The sequence below is a fragment of the Hyperoodon ampullatus genome, assembly GCF_949752795.1.
Source record: "Hyperoodon ampullatus genome assembly, chromosome: X".
Taxonomy (NCBI): domain Eukaryota; kingdom Metazoa; phylum Chordata; class Mammalia; order Artiodactyla; family Ziphiidae; genus Hyperoodon; species Hyperoodon ampullatus.
The window spans coordinates 90,930,542-90,949,942 of record NC_136913.1 but is presented as its reverse complement, the minus strand read 5'-3'; the positions used below and the strand labels follow the sequence as shown (position 1 = coordinate 90,949,942).

General features: G+C 35.4%; 1 protein-coding gene across 1 annotated transcript in view; it reads right to left on the bottom strand.

Moving 5' to 3' along the window:
* Positions 1-19,401, bottom strand: part of IL1RAPL2 (interleukin 1 receptor accessory protein like 2) — a gene marked incomplete at both ends in the record, with an annotated part of 1,033,390 nt that overhangs the window by 28,797 nt on the left and 985,192 nt on the right. Inside the window, one exon of the mRNA XM_079726932.1 lies at positions 12,958-13,087. Within this exon, the coding sequence (XP_079583058.1) occupies positions 12,958-13,087 (130 nt within the window). The remainder of the gene's footprint in view (positions 1-12,957; positions 13,088-19,401) is intronic.

Below are 19,401 nucleotides of genomic sequence, written 5' to 3'. Positions count from 1 at the left end.
AAACTTGCAGTTTTCCTCTTTCTCCTCTCCCAACATATACCTAAACAAGGAAAAATGGGAATTTACTTTCCTAATGGTTTACATTGAATTTTACTCTATTTTCCCCCTGCTATGTGTATATCACACTATACTCAATTCTTTTAGTTCTGTGTGACCTGCTATGGGATAACCCCCTTTAGGCCAGAAGCTGCTTAAGCACCAGAAATTAAGTTTGATTTAAAGCTTCACATGTAGGGCAGCCACAGCCTTTGCCAGGCATAAGGCAGAAAGCTGATCCTGTCCCTCCAGACAAAGCCTTTCCCTCTTCATTTCTAATGCAGTTTCCAAAAACAGCTCTTCACAGGCTGCAGAAAGAATCTGGAGAGAGGATTTGAAAAATGATCCTTCATCTATTAATATATATGAGGTGTCTTAATTATCAGCTCTTGAAAATCTAGAGGAGACCTGCTTTTTTGGAATTAAAGAACAAATTGGTGTTTACGTCTATAAATCATTCTGCAGAGCAGTCATAATTTCCTAGCAAATATTGATATGTAACAATCTATCAATTATTCTTTGTCATTCCCCTGAGTGCCTAGCTCTGGGATAGGTATTTGGTGTAAGAGCAGTATAAGCACTAAAAGACCAGGTGCCTGTTCCCAGTAAGCATTAAAATTTAAACAGAGACAAAATCTACACAGCTGAAAAAATTATAGGCGGAATGAAGTAAAACAGGATGGTACAGTCATTCTTACAATGGAATTTCAAAAAAGAGAGAGATTATTATTTACTAAATTAGCTGGAGAAGTCTTGAGAAGACTCTGCCTAAACAAAAGGAAGAAGGAAGCATTTTCTAGGAGGGAAGATAGGAACAGGTTTTTGCAGAATGTTTGAAAGAGAGACACTGAAGGGACTGGTTTTGGAATGGAGGATACAAATAAGGGGGACTTGGGATATACTTCAAATAACTTCAGAAATATCTCATTCCAAGGATTAATATTGAAGGAAGTTATAGGCAACAGTGAACACTGGCAAAATAAAAAATACTAAATTCAGGTGACAGAAATCACTAGTTTCAAAAGTTTTATTGTTAAGACCTATTATTAAAAAGTAATACTAGAAAATGTTTGGAAGTTGTCACTCTCATCCTTACAAGAGGAAAAGCAAACAAAATGAAAGTCAACAACTTTTCGTAGATCCATCAGAGAATTGAGGTCACAGGGCAAACTCCTGCCCCCCAAATTTGAGATAGCTAGACAAATACTGAGAATCACAGTGTACTGGGAGCAGAAACCCAGGAGCAGTAATCAGTATGAATAAAAACACTTAAAATGTAATTGATGAGTCACTGTAGGCCCAATATGGACTAGATTGAGAGTTAAAAAAAAAAAAAACTCCATGGGATCTAATCTTAGGGGTGCTCCATACTTTCATGAGTTTTGCTTCCAAGAGCCTGTCCAGAGTTTCAGGATGAAGATCAGAGACTCCTTTATGCTTTTGGCACGGGAAGGGGAAAAGCAACTATCTTGAAATGAGCCCAGAGCACTCTTTCTTCTTAACAAAGGCACACCCTCAAGTGAAACTCTTTAGCAGAACCTAAATTACTTGGGTTTTACCGAAACTGGGGGAAGATAAATATCCAACTCCAGCCTCCTCAAGCCTTCCTGTCTCATCTAAGAAAATGAGGAAAGCTGAGGAATACTTGTAAAGGTCACAGCCTGAAGGTACAGGTTCATTGAAAGACTAAGACTTTACCATAGGATTATAGGATACTTACCACCATACCTATCAAGCTCCTGTATGATTACAAAGGTTTTCAGCTGAAAAAACTGCAAAGCTCAGACCCTATTTAAGAAGCAGTCTCTAGGAAAACTGAAAGAAACAGTGGAGATATAAACAAGTACATTATAGGAAATTTTAGCCTCTTACACCTACGACTACAGAAAACAGTAAACACAGCCTAACTCCTAGCCACATAAACATAAAATCTCACAATAAAGACCTATTTACTTCGGTTCCTTTTATCTGATACATCACATCTGGCTTTCAATCAAAAAATGATAAGCCATGTTAAAAAGAAAAAAGTCTGAAAAGACAATGCAAGCATCAGAACCATATTCAGGTATTGCAGAGAATTATCAGAATGGGAATATAAAATAACCATTATTAATATGTTAAAGGCTCAAATGGAAAAAGTGAACAACATAAATCAATAGCTTGGTAGCATAACCAGAGAGATGGAAATTCTAAGAAAGGCTCAGAAGGAAATGCTAGAAATGAAAACACTGTAATAGAAATAGAGTGGCTTTCATGGGCCATTAACAGACAGGACGTGGCCAAAGAATCAGTGATCCTGAAGACAATCAACAGAAATCTCCTAAATTGAAACACAAAGAGAAAAGAGCATGGCAATAAAGGAACAAAACATTGAACACCTGAGGTATAACTACAAAAGGCATAACATACATGTAATCTAAATACCAAAAGAAGAAAGAGAAAGGAACAATAGAAATATTTGAAGTAATAGTAACTGAGAAATTTCCAAAGATACCAGACCACAGATGCAGAAGTTCAGAGAATACCAAGCAGAGTGAATACTGGAAAAGTTACACCTTGATGCATCATATTCTAACTGTATAAAGTGAAAAAAATGAGAGAAAATCTTAAAAGAATTCAGAGGAAAAAACTTACCTATAGAGGAATAGGAACAAGAAATACATCAGACTTCTCTTTAGAAACTATGTAAGCAAGAAGAGAGTGGAGTGAAATATTGAAAGTGTTGAAAGAAAATTACTACCAACGTAGAATACTGTATCCATTTATCCTTCAAATGTGAAGGAAAAATAAAGACTTTTTCAGACAAATAAAAACTGAGGGAATTTGTTGTCAGTAGACCTGTCTTGCAAGAAATGTTAAAAGAAACTCTTAAGAGAAAATGAAAATGATATAGGTCAGAAATTTGGATCTATATAATGAAAGGAAGAGTGTTAGAGAAGGAATAAAGATAAAATATTTTATTTTTCCTATTCATAATTGATCTAACAGGTAACAGTTTGTTTAAAATAATAATAGCAATAAAAGCAGTTATAAGAAGTTCTGAGGATCTAATATACAGCATGGTGACTACAGTTAGTAACGTGTATTGTATACATGAATGTTGCTGAGATTAGATCTTAAGCATTCTCACCACACTAAAAAAAGAGTTAATTATGTTAACTATGTGAGCTTAACTAATATAATGGTATATGTCAATTATACCTCAATAAAATAAAATGAGAGTGAAAATGTAACCTGCAGAATGGGAGAAAATATTTGCAAACCATATATCTGATAATGGGTTAATATCCAAAAAATATAAGGAACTTTTACAACTGAATATAAAAACAAAATCAAACAAATAACTCGATGAAAAATAAGATGGGCTAAGGACCTGAACAGACATTTCTCCAAAGAAGGCATACAAATGGCCAACAGGTATATGAAAAGGTGCTCAACTTCACTATCATCAGGGATATGCAAATCAAAATCACAATATGATATCATCTGAAATCTGTTAGAATGGCTGTTACCAGAAAGACAAAAGATAAGAATTGTTGGCAAGAATGTGGAGAAAAGGGAACACTGTATACTAATCGTGGGAATGTAATTTGGTGCAGCCATTGTGGAAAGGAGTACAGAGATTCCTCCAAAAACTAAAAATGGAACTACCATATGATCCAGCAATCCCACTTCTGGGTATATATCAAAGGAAATGAAATCAAGATCTCAAAAAGATATTTGTACTCTCATGCTCAATTTAGCATTATTCATAATAGGCTAGATGTGGAAACAACTTGTGTCCATCAGTAGATGAATGGAAAAAGAATATATGGTTTATGTGTACAATGAAATATTATTCAGTCTCAAAAAAGAAAAGAAAAGAAAATCTTGCAATTTATGACAACATAGGGGAATATGGAGAATACTAAGTCAAATAAGTCAGACAGAGAATGAAAAATACTGAAAAATACTGTGTAATATTACTTATATATGAACTCGAGACAAGCCAAACTAATAGTGACAGAATGGTGGTTACCAGGAGCTGGAGGGTGGAAGAAATAGGGAGACGTTGGTTGGTAGATGAAATGGGGAATTGCTGGTCAAAGAGTACAAACTTTCAGTTGTAAGATGAATAAGTTCTGGAAACCTAATGTACAGCATGGTGACTATAGTTAACAATACTGTACTGTATCCTTGAAATTTGAGAGGAGGGTAAATCTCAAGTGTTTTCACCATACACTCACAAAAACGATAACTGTGTGGTGATGGATATGTTAATTAGTTGATTGTGGTAATCATTTCACAATGTATACATATACCAAAACATCACATTGGGGCTTCCCTGGTGGCGCAGTGGTTGAGAGTCCGCCTGCTGATGCAGCAGACGCGGGTTCGTGTCCCGGTCCGGGAGGATCCCACATGCCGTGGAGCGGCTGGGCTTGTGAGCCATGGCTGCTGGGCCTGCGCGTCCGGAGCCTGTGCTCTGCAACGGGGGAGGCCGCGACAGTGAGAGGCCCGCATACAGCAAAAACAAAAACAAAACAAAACAAAAAAACATCACATTGTATAACTTAAATATATACAATTTTTTTTTTTTTTTTTTGCGGTAGGCGGGCCTCTCACTGTTGTGGCCTCTCCCCTTGTGGAGCACAGGCTCTGGACGCGCAGGCTCAGTGGCCATGGCTCACAGGCCTAGCCGCTCTGCGGCATGTGGGATCTTCCCAGACCAGGGCACGAACCCGTGTCCCCTGCATCGGCAGGCGGACTCTCAACCACTGCGCCACCAAGGAAGCCCAATATATACAATTTTTATTTGTCAATCATACTTCAATAAAGATGGAATTTTTAAAAAATCAAAACTGAAATAGAGGAAAGAGATTGGATTCCCCCCAAAATAAAAAAATAAATAAATAAAATAAAATAAAATAAAATAAAATGAAAGCTTGTAATTCTTGGAACATATGGTAGTTCTATTTTTAGTTTTTTGAGGAACTTCCATACTGTTTTCCACAGTGGCTGCACCAATTTACAATCCCACCAACAGTGTACTAGGGTTCCCTTTTCTCCACATCCTCTCCAACATTTGTTATTTGTGTTCTTTTTGATGAGAACCATTCTGACAGGTGTGAGGTGATCTCTCATTGTGGTTTTCATTTGCATTTCCCTGATGATTAGCGACGTTTAGCATCTTTTCATGTGCCTGTTGGCCTTCTGCATTTCCTCTTTGGAAAAATGTTTATTCAGGTCTCCTGCTCATTTTTAATTGGGTTCTTTGTTTTTTTGATGTTGAGTTGTATGTGCTCTTCTAGTTTCCATTAACTGTAAATAGTCCCTTAAACCAAATTGAATCCTCCTTTGATGACTAGGTATCTTGCAAGTCTCTGGGTCTTTATTCTGAGTATGAGTAATCATTATCCAGGAATGATGATTGAGAATATCAATAATAGGAGATAGTTTTTAAAAACCCTCTTAGGGAAAGAAAATCTTTATTTTAGTGTCATTTGCTTTTTAAAAAATTCATGTTAAAGCCTTATTAGTCAAAGACCAGGATCAAGCCCGTAGGCTGACACAATCAGATTTGTTGACTGAATACACTGTGGAAGGAATGCTCCAGAGGAACTGTGGATTGTTTCTTGATTGAAGAGAAGAAGAAAGCATCTTTTGTAACATTTGGGTTCCCACTAAAGATTCTGAGGATGGTCTAAAGAAGCAGAAATAAGTTCTGGATTGATTGCAACTTCTGAGGCAGCTGGTGGTATGGGGGGAGGATTGATTAGGAATTGTGTACTGTCATGAGGTGGAGGTGGTTTACTAATTGGGTATTCCCAGTAATATGAAAATAGCAAAGCAGGTCTGGGCATCACTGGTAAGAAAGCTGTAGTCACTCCAAAGAGGTGGGGGTCATTATGGCATTATACAACTGCTGCATGACCTTGGAAGAAACAGTATTTTCTGTTAACTTTGCAGCTGGTTTTATCTGTCTGTCCTCCCAGCCTGATTAATAGCTGGGCTGCTTATTCTCAGTCCCAACTGATTTTTTACTCTTTCAGTCCCGGGCACGTTTTGACTCTTTATATCCTAAATGTGGACTACTACAACAGATCATTCTGAGAATTGATGATTCTTACTAGCTGTGTTCTGATAAAGTCAATGTAGCTCCACTGGAACTGTGAATCAACTGCCCAAGGACAGCTATTCCTCAGTCACTAAACCTCAGATTTTTTAATCTGTAAAATAAACTGATATGATTTATCTCAGATGGTTATCATAAAAATACAATGTAAATTAGGATGTCAAAATGTTTTGCAATGTACTGTGTAGCATAGAAACATGGAGGAATTATTATTATTTACCAACTATAGTTGCTTGTCTCGAGCAGCTTACAATAGAAAACACCAAATTTGAGACTAGGCATCTATAATTTGCTCAGTAAATGAGAGAAATAACAAATATGTCTTAGGTAGCCTTTAAATATTTTATGCATACGTCAAGGCTAAGACCCACTGTGGAAGTGGAACTGTGGACAGTAGAGTCACCACTCCTCCAAAAATCATCCTTCAGATAAATGGTCATTAAGGCTGCCCTTAGGTAAAACTATGCTGCTTATGAAGTTTACTTTTCCATTGAAGCCTCTTTATGACTTACAGTATCTACACTTACATATATATATGATGAGTTTTGAAAATTATTTAAGTCAAGGCATAGTGATCAATCAATATTCCTCCTTCCAGTGGGATGACCTGAGAGTGGGAGAAAAGAAGAGATGATGTGTGTGTTGGGGGAGTGTTTTGTTATGTTTTTAGCTCAATTTGGGGGCAGCCAGAGCAGGTTGGGTGTTTCAAGGCACTGAAAAATCATGGTGGGAAGCTGCCAAAACAGAGCTCATCATTTTGCCTTGGGCTGCCTGGGGAAAAATTAATATTCCCAGCTCCATATTATTTGTTTAAATTGGTGAGATATTAATAGGTTATTTTGGATCTTTAACATAGACACCCTATTTTAAGAATAAAATCTTTTCATACCTGTATCACATTCACTTCTTTGTTAAGAGCATTTCACTCACTCAAGAAAAGTATGTTAAGGTAAAGGGATGGAAACAGAAGGCTGGAAAGTGGTAGAAGCAGGAGTGAAAAAAACAAAACTTACAAGCGAACAAAGCCCATATTCAACTTGTAGCCTTTTAGGAATTGAAAATAAATTAAATTATTTGCATTTTAAGAAGCTTGTCTGAAAAGCCTTAAGATAAATTGAATATGTTTTTCAGGTCAAGAATTATACAAGATTTGGTAAACTTGCTTTATGGTATTGCCTGGGGGAAAAACATTAGCTATTGATAGGGAGATTTGTAAAGTGAGATTTATAATCGGAAATTACTCTCCATTGGGGCAAAGCAATTGCACTGAAATTCATGCAGTCTCCATCGACTATCAGATGCAATTCACAACCCTGCAGGGAAGCTTAAGGACTATTATTTCTTGTTTAATAGGATTAGTTCAGTTTCTCTGGGATTTTTTATTAACACTGTGGAATATGTACCTCACTGTAATTAAAAAGAAAATTCTCAAGCCTCTGTTAAGATTAATTGAAAGGAAGGTCTGTAAAGGTGTGGAACTGAGTTGGTCTTGCTAGAATGCTTATACCCAAAGACTACTCCTGTTCATGAACTCTCTTACCCCACTTTGCAAGCCATTCCCATTAAGTTTAAACAGAGGGACAGAAATTAGGAAGTCCTCTCCTAATGATAGTTTCCACTGGGTCTACTCCAAATAATAATTTGACTTCTCTGAATAGACATGGTAGAGCTTGTAGAGAGCAGCTTGTTGCAAGGACTTTAAAACGGTAGATAAAAATAACCAGATTTGCACAACGGTAGCTTATGCTACTGCACATGCAAAATTCCCTTAACATCCCCACAGCTGACATCTTTTGGAGTCAGTGGAAACGCTGTGATGCAGTTGTATGGGGTAGGCTGGCAGTTGTGATTGGATGCTACATTTGCGTTCAAATTTCCTTAGGGCTCAGTCTCTTAGAAACATCATGGACTTTGGTAGGGCTATGCCAATTTCTGCCTAAAGGGAGATAAAGGAAAATCTGTATGCCCAGAGTGGAGTTTGAGTACTTTGGCAGCAGGTTGCAAGTAAGGAGATACAAGGAACCATGGTGGTCAAAGTAACCCAGAGAACAAACAAATAAGCACTCCAAAACCCTGGTCAGGATTCGATCAAATCTGCTAGTCAAACTGCAAGGGAACTGATGAACACAGAGGCTGCACTGACTATAGTCTGAGCAGCATTATTTCATCAAGACTTTGGTAAATATCCAAGCTTTTCCCTTAGGTAGATATTTTCTTCGAAGTCTTCTATTCCTCTGGGGCAATACTAAGAGATAAAAAGGTACAACACATACTTCTAGGATCAAGCTGCTGCCCAGGAAATGGAGAACCTAGGCAGTATGGTCAGTCGTCTTGCCAGATCCATTGCCTCTGCAGCAGCTTCTCCATAAGTTAACTTCTTAAGAGCAATTAATTTACATCCCCACTTCTTAGATCTACTGGGCAGTGCACTTCTGACATATGTGCACGGCACAAGAGCTGTGATTCAATTAAAATATGAAGTAAATACAATACCCTTTGGGAGAGCTATGCATTCAGAAGGAAATTTTGTTTCCAGAAATGCTTTTGAGAGGAATCCTCTACTTCACATCTTCAGCATTCTGCTGTCAGAACCGTTCCCTTTGGAGAGTATATGTGGGCTATGAAAGAATGCAGATCTTTTCTTGATTGAACTAATGGTATGATTAGCAACTTTTTTTTTTGATGAAACTACCAGATTTGTTCCAATCCACCATACTGTGTAAAAACCTTGTTTCAAGGACATTGCTTTTGGAAGCTAGAAAACAGAATCTAGTAATTAACTCGTGTGTTAGCATAAATGGCCATAGCCTGAATGAATTCCCACGCCCACACAAGCTCCCAAATAGATCATAGATCATACAATTAATATTACAAAATGGCCAACTATATGTTTCTCTTGGCCAGGAATTCCTGGCTCTTTGTTTGCACTTCTCTGAAAGTGTCTCCAGTTAGCTAGTAAGGTTTTGTGAAATTTTCAAAACAAATTCTATGTTACTTGCCTCCCCTGCAAAAATATATGTATACACCCTTTGTTACTGGAAGGGTTGCAGATGGTAGAGAAAGAGAGTCTAACAGAATCCAGTAAACAATGATGTTTTGCAAATCCTGAAAGTTTGACTTCCTATAGCGCTTTAATATCTGGGTGACTCATTTGGCACCTAATACAGTGGCTGGGACTGGATTAAACTGTTTCACATATGTGTGCTTTGTCTCCCACCACTAATCATTTGCTGCTGGAGCAGCAGCATAGCCTAACTTTTCTTTTGTAAAATGGTATAACCACTTTGGAGTATAGTTTGGAAGATTCTTAAAAAGTTAGATAATTCTGGAGAAAAAAAAAGACAGTAAGTAAAAACTAAGGCCATTTGAATGAAGTATTGACTTTAGTTAATAATAACGTATCAATTTTGGTTAATTGTAACAAATATACCATAGTAACTTAAGATGTTAATAGCAAGAAAAACTGCCTCTTTTGTCATGTGAGGACATGTGAGGGTACAGTAAGAAAATGGCCATCTATCAACCAGGAAGTGAGCTCACATCAGCTGTTGAGTCTGCTGGTGCCTTGATTTTGGACTTCCCAATCTCTAGAACTGTGAGAAATAAATATTTGTTGTTTAACCCACCCAGTCTATGAAATTTATAGCAGCTGAACAGAATAAGACACTATCTTTACAATTTTTCTGTAAATCTAAAATTATTCTAAAAAGTAAAGATTTTTTAAAAAAAAGCTTTAAAAGGAACTAAAACAGTTAAATGTACACTTACTATCTAATTCATCCATTCCATGTCTAGACATTTATCCAGGAATAAAAGAAATATATATGCATGCAAAGATGCATACATGTATGTTCATAGCAGCTTTATCTGTAATAGCCCTCAAACTGGAAACAACCCAAATGTCCATCAACAAGTGAATGGATAACCAAATTGTTTATATCCATATAATAGAATAATACTGAGCAATAAAAAAAAGAATGAACTACTGATACATGTAACAAGACAGATGAATCTCAAAATAATTGTGTTTAGTGAAATAATTCAGACAATAAAAGAGTACATACTGCATGATTCCGTTTATATAAAACTCTATAAAATGCAAACTGATTTATAGTGACAGAAAGATAAGTGTTGTTTTGAAAGAAGGGCAGGAGGGGGGCATTACCAAGGAGCACCAGGAAACTTATGGGTAATTTATATGTTCATTATCTTCATTATGATGATGGTTTCATAGGTGAATACATATATCAATCAGCCCTTACAGATTATACAATCTAAATTGTGTGTTTATTGTATGTCAATTATGTGCCAATAAACCTGTTTATTTTTTTAAAAATCCAATTAGTCATGTATAGGAAAAGGGAAATAATTATCTTAGGCTCATATAACTACTACCTTTGATCATTAAACATAGCTCTGAGCTTTTTGGTAGTGGAAATTTTGCTTCTTTGTACCACTGTACCTACCACTGGCTGTTTGGGGACCAGTTTCTTTCTCTGAAAAATGACGAGTGACCCTTAAAGTCTTTTACAGGCAGATATATTGAGAATAATTCTAAACATGTATCTTCTGAAATAAGTTAATGTAAATTCATTTGCATTAATTTCATAAACCTTAACTTGAAATTGGCTAATAAAGTGATACTTATTAGGAACCTTAAAGATTAAATGGGAATTAATAGTTAAGAACTATTTGTAAGTAGTATACTGATTATTTTTTTCTGAGTATCTGTTTTATGTCAGGCAATCAATTAGAAGTATTTTTAATAGCTTTATTGAGATATCATTTACATACCATACAATTCATCCATTTAAAATGCACAATTCACTGTTTTTTAGTATATTCACAGGTATGTGCAACCATCAGCACAGTCAATTTTGTAACATTTTCATCACCTCAAAAAGAAGCCTTAGACTCAAAGGGCATAGAGATTCCTCTTGGGGTGATGAAAAATTTCTGGAACTAGATAGTGGTGATGGTTGCACAACACTGTGAATGTATTAAATGTTACTGAATTGTACACTTTAAAATAGTGCATTTTAGATTACAATACTGTATCCAGCACACCAAAACCCACTCCATAAAACTCACCCATATACTTTAGGTACTTACCCTTATCGCTCCATTCTCCCAGCTCTAAGCAAACACTAATATACTTTTGTCTCTATAGATTGGCCTATTCTAGGCATTTCATATAAATGAAATAATATAATATGTGGTCTTTTGTCACTGACTTCTTTCACTGAGAATGTTTTCAAGGTTCATCCACGTTGTAGTGTGTATCACTATCTCATTTATTCCTTTATATGGCTGAACACTATTCCACTGTATGAATACATCACATTTTATTTATCCATGCATCAGTTAATGGTCATTTAAGCTGTTTCTACCTATTATCTATTATGAATAATGCTACTGTGAACATTTATATACAAGTTTTTGTGTGGATATATGTTTTGATTTCTCTTGGTTATATACCTAGGAAGGGAATTGCTGATAACTCTTTGTTTAACCATTTGAGGAATTGCAGAAAGTGGCTGCACCATTTTACACTCCCACCAGAAGTGTATGAGGGTTCCAATTTCTCTGCATCCTCGTCAGCACTTGTTGTAATCTGACTTTTTGATTATAGCTATCCTAGTGAGTATGAAGTATTGGCCAAAAAGTTTGTTGGGGTTTTCCATACCATCTTACAGAAAAACCCAAATGAACTTTTTGGCAGACCCAATATTATCACATGGTTTTGATTTATCTCTCCCTGATGACTAATGGTGTCAGGTACATTTTCATGTACTTTTTTTCCTAGAAATATGCTCCTATAGAGAATATTTTGCATAAACTCTCAGGGAGTTCATAGACCCTCAAAGTTATGAACCCCTAGAGGGGAGTTATTACATGGACACATGAAGAGAAACTGTCATGGTTGTTATTATAAATGATACCTAATCATGGTAAATAATATAATGGGTATGTTTTTCTTTTACACTGCTATATATTTAATAAGAAAAAGAAAAGAACACATTTTAACATTAGTTGCACTGAAATACTGGTTTGCTTTCCATTTCATGAGTCTTAATAGCGGTGGAGAGAGAGGGGTCCCTACTGGAGTGAGGAAAGTACATTATATATCACCATGTCTGAAATCAAAGGGTAACTCCATAGACTGAGGTAGAAAAAATTACCTCTTATTTGTACAATGTGGTCATATACATAGGATTAGAAAACCAATAGAATAGATGTCTATATATCAGGGAGGTATCTGTGTAACAGGAGAGTGAAAAGAGGTCTAGGGAGGTACTAACCTGAAAGTCACTTTCAGGATGAGCAGTGGGTACTGGGAAAAAGAAACACTATTTAACAAGAGTCAACAGTTATTTTGGCGAGTACTGGCTTACTACTGCTACCACAGCTTTATACTTATGACATATGAAAGTTGTCTGTTCCCAGGGAGTAAATGAGCATTTGCCCTGTGGTCTGAAGAGTCACCTACAAAGTTTGGATCTTTGCTGGGACTGGAGAAACAGTGGCCTAAGCTTTGAAACCTTAAAGGAATTTGCTTAGGCAGCTTTGAGGGAATCATTATACCCCATGGTATGTTCTTAGAACCTGAGAAAACTTCCTTATATTGGAAGCTTATACATTAACATTTCTTAAGGCAGTCAGCCTCACTCTCTCCACCAGATCAGCTTTTAGAAAATGGAATGATTTGGAGTTGCAATTAAAATCCCAGGCAGAAGCTCTTCTAGGATGTTCCATTGCTTAACTGCAAACACAGCAAAGAAAAGTAAGCAATTCAAGTTCTGTACCTTATTTCACCTTCTCTAATGTGACCTGCCAGTTCCTCAATAAACTTCTCCCCTTTCATCCAGTAGATCATTGGTCCGGACTCTCCACTGAATCCAAAGAATGCTTTGCAAGGGATGTTCAGAGGCTTACCTGAGAATGACAGAGAAAAAAATGAGCAAATGGCTCTGGTTATCATTGGAAGACAGAAAAGGACCATTTAACATCCAAAGGAAAACTCAGAAGTGACCCATTTACAACTCTTCTTCCAATCACCTTATCACTGCAAATGAGAACATTTTAAAATAGTTACAAGGGCCTATGGGAAATTTTAAAATTCAATATATTATCAAAAATGATAAAGTAAAGAAAGTTACTAAGATTTTAGAACTGCTTATTTTTACTGCCTCCCTCCTAGGAACTAATATGAAAGAATCATATGGAAGGAACCCTCTTTTATTTTCCTTTTTTGAGAATATTAATAACTGCTTACTTGGACTTACCTTTGAAGTTAACATTAATCAAAATATAAGTTAATTTTTGATTTGTGAGAAAACATATAATAGACTATCCATTATTACTAAGATTGCATAGAGAAATTTTGTTAATTCTGATTATTGTATATTCTGAGAAAAAATGGATAATTCAAATCAAATAAGAATTTTATAATTATAAGAATATCTATAGAAAGTACATGGAGTGAAAACTCAGTCTAACCATATCTTCGATATTCCTTGTGTCACCTACAGTACTTAAATAATTCTAGGCAATACTGCAGTTTTTTACTATGCATCTTTGTGATTATAGCTAAAAACTTTGTTTTAATTATGAATTTATCATCAAATATATAAGCAATTATGTTTTTGCTGGCGTTGATTTTATTTTCTTCTTATAAAGTAAATCAGTAAGGGAAGAATGGTATAGAGAGTACAATCTTGACATTTCTGAAAAAGGAATCCCCTAATTCATAAATCATAATATAACATATCATTTTCTCTATAACATGTAATTTTTGCCCTGGTTGGAGCACTAGATAAAGCAGTTTCAAAAATATTTTTTTCCTTGTAGAGTACATGGTGAAGTTGTTCCCATTATAACTCTGAGCTGTGTAAAATTTCTCCATTCTATTCTTAAATTGATCCAAAACTTCCATGTTCTAAGAACTATTACTTTTTGGGAACCTTTCTATTTAATCACCATAACTAGCAGATGGCTTGCTTTGAGGACCATTTTCACCAAGAAACAATTTTAATTGGAGTTAGGGTCTACACTGAGACAGTGGAAATTAAGAAAACCTCATAGACATATGGATGCTGGGTGATAGGCTGGGCTTAACCACAATGAGTGTTACCAAATATTGGTCTTTTTATAGTGTAAATTTCTCTCTCAGCAAGATGACTTGTCATGGACCTTTGGGATCATTCAATTACTCTCAAAAGCTTTGATATCAACAGTCTTTCATATATGTGAGGCTAATCTGAAACAAGGTTATTCATTGTTTCTTTGAACATGTGTTTTGTGATACAAGCTTGTCTAAAAAATGGAAGACAGCCTTGTATAGCTAAGAGATGTGGGTCCTTGTTTTGGATCTATCATTAAAAAGTAGACTCTCTGGCCCTGGGTACATTACCTAACCTTTTACAAACTGATTTCTCATATATGTAATAAGGATGGTAATAATACTTTGGAGGCTCAGATAAGACAATACCTACAAAAGTGCTTGGTGAATGTGCAAGTCCCATCCAAATTTAGCAAGGTTGTGTTTTCCTTCCAAGGCTTGGTCTTTCAAAAAGTCAAGTTTGAGGCATAATTCTATATGTGTAATGAGATAGATAACTGTTCATTTTGATCCTGCCAATCTCATGTCCTTCTTTTATTTATGAGCGCCTATGGTTCTTATCAATGCTCTATAAATATTTCACAGATCCTAGAGTAGGTGTGATTCATCTAAGCAGGCCCCGTGTTCTCTAAACCCGAACACAGGGTCTTTTTATGCCTTACTGTTCTTCATTCCCATGAAATTAAAGGTATTACAGAATGTCAAACTAGATGGCAAAAGATCCAGAGACTGTGATAAACATTATTATAAGGATCCCAGTTGCTAAAACTACCAGTATATACATTTATACAAATAAATTCTGGTTGTCATTCCTTTGGGCTATGTTGAAAGAATATATCAAATAAAATACCTTTTAGTGATTCCTAGAATGTGGGTACTCAGGCCTGGTTTGATTTTAATGGAAAAAGACAATTATAGCAATGTGCAAAAAGGTGCCTCCTTGAGGTGGTCTATCAAAAATGACAGCATCTGCCCTTTCCTTGACACTACACAATGGGTACTGACTATTGCAGCGATTTCTCCTGGGAATGTTTTTACTCTCCCATCAGACAGGTTTTGTTAAGTAAATGCAAGAGACATATTTCAGCGGTCTAGTTTCTACAAATGCTGAACAAATATCCTGAAGCCTTTGTCAACGGCTTAAACAGGAAGATGGTCCAATCATCATATGCAGTACTCTGAGGAGAGTCCCAAAATGATCAGCTCTTGCGCCAGATAGTGAGAATCAATGTGTGCCACGTTGTGAGTACCTCTTCTTTCAAAAGGCATGGGAGGGATCTCAGCACTGATTGAGCAAATAACCTGAAACAGTCTCTCCAGGTTTTTCTAAAATCAGGCTTACGTGCATGTGCAAACTCCTATCTACCATTTGTATCTGTTTGCTATTGTATTGTTTTGCCTCCAGATGTTTTCAAAGTCATTCCTATGGTACTGTATATCCTACTAGTAGAGATGACCAACTCATATTTGTATCTAAAAAGGATTGTACAGTCGGTTGAAGACTATCAAAATAAAAATAACTTTGTGAGCTTCTCAGTGTTTTGTGCTGTTTACAAGGTAACAGCTTTAGACATAACTCCCTTTTAGGTTTAGTCTGTATTACTAGTAATTTCTCTATCACTTTATTAAGTCTAGACCAGTCAACAAAACATATGTTCATACAAAGACTTATATATGAATGTTCATACCAGCTTTATTTGTAATACCCCAAAACTGGAAATAGTCCAAATGTTCATGAACAGGTGAAGGAGTACTCTGGTACATCCATACAAAAAATATTCATCAGGTATGAAAAAGATGAAGTACTGATACATACCACAACATATGATTTTTGAGATTAAAGCAATTATACTAAATTAAAGAGGTCAAACAAAAGAGTGCATGCTTTATGACTCAATTTATATAAAAATCTAGGAAGTTAAAATTAATCTAGTTTCTTAAAAAGTTGAACATCTGCCATTTGATCCAACCGTTCCATATGAAAGCCTGTGTCTATATAAAGACTTGTACACAAATATTCATATCAGATTTATTTTTTCAATTGAGGTATAATTGACATATTATATTAGTTTTAGGTATACAACACAATGATTTGATATTTGAATATATTGCAAAATGATCACCAAAATAAGTCTAGTTAACATGTCACCACACATAGTCATGAATTTATTTTTTCTTGTGATGAAGGCTTTTACGATCTACTCTCTTAGCAACTTTCAAAATGCAATACAGTATTAACTATAGTCACCATGTTGTAAATTATATCACCGTGACTTACTTATTTTATAACTGGAAGTTTGTACTTATTGACCCCTCATTTTGCCCACCCACCACAAACCCCACCTCTGGCAACCATCGATCTATTTTTATCTATGAGTTTGTTTTTTGTTTATTTATTTGTTTGTTTTAGATTCCACATATAATTGAGGTCATACAGTATTTGTCTTTGTATGACTTATTTCACTTAGCATAATGCCCTCAACGTCCATCCATGTTGTTTCAAATGGTGAGATTTCATTCTTTTTCATGGGTGAATGATATTTCATTACACACACACACACAAACACCACATTTTCTTTATCCATTCACCCATTGATGGACACTTAGGTTGTTTCCATATCTTGGCTATTGTAAGTAATGCTCCAATGAATATGGGGGTGCAGATATCTTTTTGAGCTAGTGTGTTCATTTTCTTTGGATAAATACTCAGAACAGAATTACTGAATCATATGGTAGTTCTATTTTTAATTTTGAGAAAACTCCATACTGTTTCCCATAGTGGGTGTACTAATTTACGTTCCTACCAACAGTGCACAAGGTTTCCCTTTTTTCCACATCCTCACCGACACTTGTTATCTGTTGTTTTTTTGATAATAGCCATTCTAACAGGTGTGAGGTGATCTCATTGTGGTTTGATTTGCATTTCTCTGATGATTATTTCATGTACCTGTTAACAATCTGTTGATTATCATTTCATGTACCTGTTGGCCATCTGCATATCTTCTTTGGAAATATGTTTGTTCAGACCTGCCCATTTCTAAATCAAGTATTTTTCTTTTTTGGTTTGGTTTGCTATTGAGTTATATGTGTTCTTTATATATTTTGGATATTTACCACCTATCATATATATGATTTGCAAATATTTTCTCTTATTCAGTCGGTTGCCTTTTCATTGTTGATGGTTTCCTTTATTGTGCAAAAGCTTTTTTGTTTGATGTAATCCCATTTGTTTATTTTTGTTTTTGTTGCTTTTGGTTTGGAGTCAGATTTTAAAAATCATCTCCAAACTAACTGATATCAAGGAGTTTACTGCCTATGTTTTGTTCTAGGAGTTTTATAGGTTCAGGTGTTTCATTCTATTCTTTAATCCATTTTGAGTTAATTTTTGTATATGGTATAGGATGTTTATCCAGTTTCATTCTTTTGCATGTGGTTGTCCAGTTTTCCCAACAACATTTATTGAAGATACTGGCCTTTCCTCATTGTATATTTTTGATTCCTGTGTCATAAACTAACTGACCATATATGTGTGGGTGTATTTCTGGGCTCTATATTCTGTTCCATTGATCTATGTGTCTGTTTTTATGCCAGTACCATGCTGATTTGATTACTGTAGCTTTGTAATACAGTTTGAAATCAGGGAGTATGATGCCTCCATATTTGTTCTTCTTTCTCAAAATGTTTTGGCTATCCATGTCTTTTATTGTCCCATACAAATTTTAGGATTGTTTATTCTATTTATGTAAAAAAAAAGCCATTGCCATTTTGATAGGGATTGCATTGAATCTGTAGATTACTTTGGATAGTATAGACATTTTAACAGTATTGTTTCTTCCAATCCATGAGCATAGGATATCTTTCCATTTATTTTTGTCTTCTTCCATATCTTTCATGATGTCTTACAGTGTTCAGTGTATAAGTCTTTCACTTCCTTGGTTAAATTTATTCCTAGTAATTTTATTCTCTTGATGCAGTTGTAAATGGAGTTTTATTCTTAATTTCTCTTAATGATAGTTTGTTATTCGTGTATAGAAATGTGAACAGACTTTGGTATATTGATTTCATATCCTGCAACTTTACTGAATTCATTTATTAGTCTTGACAGTTTTTTTGTTGAGTCTTTATGGTTTTCTATACATAATATCATGTCATCTGCAAATAGTAACAGTTTTAATTATTCCTATTCACTTTGGATGATTTTATTTATTTTTCTTGCCTAATTGCTCTGGTTAGGACTTCCAATACTCTGTTGAATAAAAATGGTGAAAGTAGACATTTTTGTCTTGTTCTTAATCTTAGAAGAAAAGCTTTTAGCTCTTCACCACTGAGTATGATGTTAGCTGTGGGCCTGTCATATATGGCCTTTATTATGTTGAGGGATGTTCCCTGTATAACCACTGTGTTGAGAATTTCTATCATACGTGGAAGTTGAATTTTATCAAATGCTTTTCCTGCATCTATTGAGATGATCATATCATTTTTAACCTTTATTTTTTTTTGAATTTTATTTATATTTTTGATACAGCAAGTTCTTATTAGTTACCTATTTTATATATATTAGTGTATACATTTCAATCCCAATCTCCCAGTTCATCCCCCCACCCCCCCACCACGTTCCCCCCTTAGTGTCCATACATTTGTTTTCTACATCTGTGTCTCTATTTTTGCTCTGCAAACCGGTTCATCTGTGCCATTTTTCTAGGTTTCACATATATGCCTTTACTTTATAATGTGATGTATCCCATTGATTTGCAGTTGTTTAGCCATTCTTGCATGCCTGGAATAAATCCCACTTGATTATGGGGTACAATCCTTTTCATAAATTGTTGAATTTTGTTTGATAATGTTTTGTTGAGGATTTTTGCATATATTTTCATTTGGGATATTGGCCTGTAATTTTATTTTCTTGTGGTGTCCTAATCTGGTTTTGGTTTCATGGTAACACTAGCCTTGTAAAATGAAGCTGGAAGTGTTCCCTCCTCTACAGGTTTTTGGAAGAGTTTGAGAATAATTGGTATTAATCCTTTCATGTTGGGTAGAACCCATCAGTGAAGACATCTGATTCTGGACTTCTGTTTCTTGGGAAGTTTTTGACTACTGGTTCAACCTCCTTACTAGTAATCAGTCT